The sequence below is a fragment of the Thalassophryne amazonica genome, chromosome 20 (genome assembly GCF_902500255.1).
Source record: "Thalassophryne amazonica chromosome 20, fThaAma1.1, whole genome shotgun sequence".
NCBI lineage: Eukaryota > Metazoa > Chordata > Actinopteri > Batrachoidiformes > Batrachoididae > Thalassophryne > Thalassophryne amazonica.
Window position 1 is genome coordinate 50094147 of NC_047122.1, and position 7657 is coordinate 50101803.

The window sequence follows — 7657 nt, forward strand, 5'->3', positions numbered from 1 at the left end:
GTATGGAAATTTGGACTCCTATTCATGCAAAAAAATACAACGTATAATAGACAAATAATCTAAAATTACAGGCCTCACCTTCCCATCCAGTGACACACTATACCATAGACACATCACACAACGGGCAGTAAAAATCACCTCTGACCCCTCACACCCTGCATATCACCTGTTCACACTGTTGCCTTCTGGAAGATGCTACAGGTCTCTGCCAACGAAATCAGTCAGAGTCCAAAACAGCTTTTTTCCAACAGCTGTACGGACACTAAACCAAGTCATTAACTGATGTTTCTATGTGTATTTGTCTATTTATTGTTTGTTTAATGTGTGTTGACACAGAGATGTGATCATTTCATGCTGTACTGGAAACAAATTCCACCAACTTGCTGTGTGGTCATTAATAAATGAATCTTGAATCTTGAATCTAATTGTTCTACATTCATTTTAATATTGAATTATTATTTACAACTATATTTGTGTGGTATTCTACTGGCTAATATAATAAAATTTTATCTATCTATCTATCTATCTATCTATCTATCTATCTATCTATCTATCTATCTATCTATCTATCTATCTATCTATCTATCTATCTATCTATCTATCTATCTATCTATCTATCTATCTATCTATCTATCTATCTATCTATATATATATATATATATATAGATATATATCACATCATTGGCAGCTATTTGTATGTTGTTATCAGTTACCAGGCAACTTGTTTTTTTTAATTAGCTCTTGTGTGAAAACAGTTTGATTTGTAATTTCTTTCATGAAGGGGAGGGACCTCAGATTTGAATTTTTAGTGCTTCATTAGAGATGTTGGCATATTTTAAACTTGATGTTTTGTTGACCTCCTGACTACAGAAAAAAAAATACTGTCCTTCAAACCTTTGGCGTACTCTCTCTGCGTTGCAATAGTATTTATTTTTATTTATTTATTTATTTTTGCACCACACCGCAAGACATGACGCAGCACGTGCAGTGCGTCATGCTTTTTAATTGTTGCAATTATAGAGTTTTTTTTTATATCTTCTTTCTTTTGAAATTTCATATTACATGTTTAAGTCTTCTAAACTGCATTTTGGATTAAATTAAACCACGAGCGGACACAGTTTTAACTTTGATGTAAACAAACAAACGAACAAATTATAATTTGTTCTTCAAGATATTAAACTGATGATTCATCTCAGTGTTGGCCTTGACTTCTGCCGCACCTCTCTTTAAAGTTTACAACTCCACCTGAAGCGACGCAGAGCTGCTCTCTGATTGGTCAGCAGACTCTCAGCTGCGCTTCAAAGCTGCAGGGAACAAACAATTCCTCAAGCAGACCGTGAACACGTCACAGACGCCTCTCTTCTCAGCACACACCATGGCTGCTACACTGCTTGGGGTAAGTTTGCATTTTGGCAAAAATACGTGTCGAAAAATGTATGATTACTACTGCTGGGATGCGCTCCAATGACCCTTAGGTAAGCGGAATAGAAAATGAATGAATGATTGTTTACTATCCTGACACTTGGATGTCTGTCTGTCTTAATTTAAGTTAGAAAAAAGGTGGACACTGAAAACAATAGTGGGTTTAATTTTTAGAAAACGTTCCAACATGTCAGACGAACGTTGGTAAACGCGCCTTGGCTCCCCGGTGCGCACTGATTTGCTCCACCAGGCTGCACTGATGCAAACACATTTAACCCTGCATGAAGTGAATAAAATTTTTGAGGGACACATTTAGTAATTAACACTTCTACAGGAAAATCTATGGCCACAGACCCGTTTTCTGCGCGTTTTTACGCACGCCTGCCCCTTGCGTCAGGCAGGCTTGAGTGACATGTCTGTGTTCTCCACAGGAAGAGCCCCGACTGGGCAGCACTCCACTGGCCATGCTGGCCGCCACCTGCAGCAGAATCGGGGATCCCGGCCCTTCCTGCTCCCCCGCTGTGTCTGATGGAGCCCCGGGACTCATGAAGGGCTTCCACGCGTGGAATCGAGGTGCGAGTACTGGCGCATGTCTCACGTCGCTCGGCGTTCCCCCAGTGAACTCCAGGAGTATCGGGACTGGACTGACGGAGGGCTCCTCCAGTGTTTTCTCGGTGACCACCCCGAGCTCTCAGTTTGGAGGTGATCTGACGGTGTATCAGACCTCAGACAGCGGGCTTCCCAACCACACGCACGCGCAAAGGTCTGTGCTTGTGACTAAGTTCCCCTCCACGGTGGACGGGATGATGTGTCCCAGGATGCACCCCTATGAGTGGTTTAAGCCCGTGGGAGAGGCACCGGGGGCTCCCGCCTGGTGGGACGTGGGCTGGGCGGACACGCAGAGTCCCGGCGGAGTCTCTTCTCTGAGCGGATACAGCTCCGACTACAGCTCGCTCCCCCACCCCACCTTCAGCCACGGACCCTCTCAGCACCTCCTCAACGCCTCCCAGCACCTGTTTGACGGCTTCAGACCTCCTGCGCCGACCTCCTACACGGACTCCACCGTGTCCTGTGTGCCTGCGCCGACGGAACCCCCCGCTCTTTCTCTGTCCGCGTCCTCGCGCGCCTCATCGCGGCGTTACCCCGGGAGAGCCACATGTGACTGCCCCAACTGTCAAGAGGCGGAGAGCCGTGGACAGGGGGCCACGAGCCCACGAAGGAGGGGCATCCACAGCTGTCACATCCCGGGATGCGGGAAAGTTTACGGCAAGACCTCCCACCTGAAGGCGCACCTGCGCTGGCACACCGGCGAGCGGCCGTTTGTCTGCAACTGGCTCTTCTGCGGGAAACGCTTCACGCGTTCCGACGAGCTCCAGCGACATTTACGCACGCACACCGGAGAAAAGCGCTTCGAGTGCGCCGTTTGCCGCAAACGGTTCATGCGCTCCGATCACCTCACCAAGCACCTGAGGACGCACAGCGGGGAAGGCTCGGAGGACGCAGCAGAGCTGGGGGTCGGAAAGGGGAGCAGCGACACGGACAGCGGCGTGACCGGGACCCCGATCCAGTCTCCGGTACGGCTGCAGGAGCGCGAGACCATCCGAAGTACCGAGGGACAAAATGCGGTTTAATCACCAAAACGCACAGGTGGAGTGCTTATTTTTTGTTGGACACGTAAGAACTGAAACAGCACTTTAAGAAGAACCTCAGCTGTGTTTTTACCTCATGTTTGTAGCCTTCTTTAAAATAAATTTTTACTCTTTCAAACACGTATTATTTGAAGACATTTAATTTAACGGGCCTATTTATAAACTCCTATTGGCGTAAATTCTCATTTAAGAGAAAACATGATTTTATAATCAAACTTTGGCCAAAACTCACAAATGTTTTTTTAAAGGTTCCTTAATAATAAATATCCAGTTTTTACGCTTATCCCGAAAAATACTTTTGTTGTTGTTATTGTTTTGTTTTTTACATGATGGAAACGAGCCCCCAATCGTTTTTAAAAATATAAATAGCCTAACTGGTAATTTAAAAAAATGTATTCTGAAACAAATACAAACTTTGATCGATTGATTGAATTTATTTAGTACAATAATACAAATATATAGTCGACCTTAATAATAATATTTTTATTCTGGTCTGTAGCCTAAAATCAGATGAGAAAATGGGGGTAAATAGCTGAGAAATATGATGCTAATAAATGATGAAGAAATAGTAATTCTAATAACAAAACTCCAACTTTTAATTTTATTTTTTATTGGCTCAAAACAAGCAGAAAGAATTTTATATTTTGGCTCCAGCACCACCTTGTGTTCAGTTTGTGTACAGTTATCTGTGACTGCGTCATATACCGTGTGAAAAATTCAGATTTCCTCCAATTTTTCTGAATTTTCAGTACTTAATTTGTTCAGGATATCGATCATAATTTGGTAGAAGACAATTCAACATGTGTTTTTGAAGATGATCATTTTATTTATTTATTTGCAACAATTATTCCACCCATGACCAACTGAACTTTAAAGGAGTCATATAGTGCTGGTCAGTATTATTGGCAGGCCTGTATTTAAAGTACAAATTTTAAAATATGTTCAGAAAAAAATGTAAATGAACTAGATTTATATAATCAGAATATTTAATAAATTGTACTGGGATTGGGAATAAATTGAGAACAAAACAGTGACACTCTCTCTCTCTCTCTCTCTCTCTCTCTCTCTCTCTCTCTCTCTCTCTCTCTCTCTCTCTCTCTCTCTCTCTCTCTCTCTCTCTCTCTATATATATATATATATATACAGTAGATAATGTCCCTCTTACCTCCTGGGGGGGCTATGTGTGTGTTCCTCAAGCTCAGGTCCTCGACCAGAGGCCTGGGAGTTTGAGGGTTTGGCGCTGTATCTTAGCTGTTCCTTGGTCTGCACCCTTCTGGACAGAGACCTCTGATGTTGTGTCTGGAATCTGCTAGCCACTCTTCCAGTTTGGGGGTTACAGCTCCTACTGCTCCTATTACCACTGGGACCACTTTGGACTTTACCTTCCATCTGCTCCATTTGCTCCTTCAGGTCTTGGTACTTCTCTATTTTCTCGTGCTCCTTCTTTCTGATGTTGCTATCAACTGGGATTGTTACATTGTTCACAGATGTGGTTTTCTGTACCTTGTCAACCACCACTATGTCTGGTTAGTTGGCCAGCAGCTGCTTTGGTGGTGTCTCCCTTCGGGACTTTGGGACTTTTATCCGTATGCAGCACAGATGTTCCTGTACATGATTCCTGACACTTGGTTGTACCTCCCAATGTACGCTGTCCCAGTTTGCGTCCTGCTACTGTGTGCTGGACTGTCTCTGGGGTACATTTGCACAGCCTGCAACTTGGGACCTGTTGGTTGTGGTAGACTCCTGCCTCTATGGATCTGGGGTTTAGGGCTTGTTCTTGTGTTGCCATGATCAGAGACTCTGTGCTGTTCTTTAGCCCGGCCTTTTTCAGCCACTGGTAGGTCTTCTTGATGTCAGCCACTTCCTCTATCTGTTAATGGTACATCACATGGAGGGGCTTGGTCTTCCAGGATATCTCCTCCCCCTGTTCCTTATCACCATCTGTCTTCAGCTGTCTGAGGCATTCTTGTAGCAGCTGATCCTGGGGGGCCACCTTTCTGATGTATTCATGGATGCTCCTCGTCTCATCCTGTATTGTGGCTCTGACACTTTCTAATCCTCACCCTCCCTCCTTCCGTTGCTCATAGAGTCTCAGGGTGCTGGACTTTGGGTGGAAACCTCAGTGCATTGTGAGGAGTTTTCGTGTCTTGACATCAGTGGCATCTATCTCCTGCTGTGGCCAACTTATTATCCCAGCTGGGTATCTGGTGAGTGGCAGGGCGTATCCATCTATCTATCTATCGATCTATTGATCTCGATCTATCGATATCTATCTATTGATATCTATCTATCTATCGATAGATCGATAGATATCGATCTATCGATATCTATCTATATATATCCAGCCAGCCGTAGACAAGTGAGATGGATATATGTATATTTCCAAGTCCATGAAAATGTCTTGGACTTCATTTACATCAATCTTTAGGAAATAGAAACAGTATGGTACTGCACGGTAAACCTGTTTGAAGTAGGCAGTTGTCAAAAAACTGAGTGATCATGCAAGAAGACGAGTGAGGGAAACCACCAAGCCATCTAGCTGAGTATAGTGCACTTTATTAGCAGCTGCCAACAACTTGTAACTAATAAGTAATGTAACTAAGGTAAGTAGCAGTTTAACTTGGTTACTCTTAAGATTTAGTAATCAGCAAAGTAAGTAATCAGCAAAGTAACTAAAAGTTACTTTTATGAGTACTCAATCATAAAAATAACCAAGTTAGATTACTAGTTACTTTATTAGTTACTTCAACAGCTGCGGAGAAGCTCTGCTGATGAAGTAACAGTTTGAAGTAACTGTAAAAAGTAACTAATGAAGTAACTTTTCAAAGTTACTGTGGCAACACATTAAATAATGATGGCCCCACCAGGGCGCTCTGCTGCTATCAGTGTTTTTTAACGATTTCTTATAACTGCATTCAGCAGGGGGGGATAGTAAAGCAGTGGATGTATTGAGTTTAACTGAACACAATGTCAGTTAAATTGCATTATTCACAACTGTAAGTTGAGCTTGTCAAGCAAAATTGCTGAACATCCGTCCATCCTTCTGTCCGTTCGTACGGCAAAACCTTCCGTGTCCTAAAACTCAAGAACTGTAAAACCCTCAAAATTGAAATTCCTATATGTTAACACTGGGAGCTTATGATAGAATGGCATCCTGTCCAGAGTGTACCCCGCCTCACACCCTATGACTGCTGTGATACACTCCAGCGCCCAGGGACCCTTAATTGGAGTAAGCGGGTATAGAAAATGAATGAATGAATGAATATTACTGTGATTGTTGTGAAAGTGTAGTGACATGGACCCACAACAGGGGGCGCAAATGAACGGTCAATAGATGAGCCAAAAGGTAACAATTTAATGTTGTGAAACGTGCACAACGAACATACAGACAATCTCAGAATATAATTACAGTCAAATTACAAAGGTGACGTGTGGGCAGGCTCGAGGATAGAAGACGTCTGTCCTGAGAAGAGCCGGAACCACACGATTTCCGCCCCCACAGAACCTGGTGAATACTGGAGCCGCCAAGTCCCGAATTCCCAGGTGATCACCGTCCCCGACTGTCGGATCTGGTACTGCTGGTGAAGAACAAAGACAGTCAAGTGTGGGTGTGTGTACACCCAGTAACAACAGCGGTGGGAATGCCACCTCCACCTCTCACTCAACACGTTGCAGCGGTCTCAGATGAAAAGGAGCGCCGTCTTGCACAGCCTCTGCAAAAACGACCGGTTCTCCTGCAAACACTCACAATAACAGATTTATAAATCTCACAAAAAGGCTGAGAGTATTACCTCCAATGAAGTATGATATCTCGGAGATGACGTCTGGTCTTTATGGAGTGCGATGATGAAGAATGTGTGACAGCTGTCAGGAATTAATGAGTGACAGCTGTCACTCCCGGCTGTGTCCGTGGCGGCAGCGCCCTCTCGTGCCTGAAGCCCGCACTTCAGGCAGGGCGCCCTTTGGTGGTGGGCCAGCAGTACATCCTCTTCTGGCGGCCCACACAACAGGACCCCCCCCTCAACGGGCGCCTCCTGGCGCCCGACCAGGCTTGTCCGGGTGTCTGCGGTAGAAATCGGCCAGGAGGGCCGGGTCCAGGATGAAGCTCCTCTTCACCCAGGAGCATTCTTCGGGTCCATACCCTTCCCAGTCCACCAAATACTGGAACCCCCGGCCCATTCGACGGACGTCCAGGAGCCGGCGCACTGTCCAAGCCGGCTCCCCGTCAATGATCCGGGCAGGAGGCGGCGCCGGACCGGGAGCACAGAGGGGTGAGGTGTGGTGAGGCTTGAGTCTGGACACATGAAAAACCGGGTGGATCCGCAGTGAAGCTGGGAGTCGGAGCTTCACTGCGGCAGGACTGAGGATTTTGAGGATCTTGAAAGGTCCAATGTACCGGTCCTTCAACTTGGGGGAGTCCACTTGGAGGGGGATGTCCTTCGTGGACAGCCACACCTCCTGCCCGGGCTGGTAAGCAGGGGCCGGGGATCGCCGGCGGTCTGCATGGGTCTTCGCCCTCGTCCGGGCCTTCAACAAGGCAGAACGGGCGGAGCGCCACACCCGACGGCACTTCCGCAGGTGGGCCT

The 7657-nt window shown here is 45.6% G+C and overlaps 1 protein-coding gene across 1 annotated transcript; it reads left to right on the plus strand.

Annotated features, from left to right (window-relative positions):
- The first annotated feature begins 1375 nt into the window (after positions 1–1375).
- sp8a (sp8 transcription factor a) lies at positions 1376–3236 on the plus strand. Its single transcript, XM_034160404.1, has 2 exons — positions 1376–1396; positions 1854–3236. Exons 1-2 carry the CDS (start codon positions 1376–1378, stop codon positions 3051–3053), a joined length of 1221 nt encoding a protein of 406 aa, XP_034016295.1. The 3' UTR covers positions 3054–3236.
- Positions 3237–7657: the final 4421 nt, after the last annotated feature.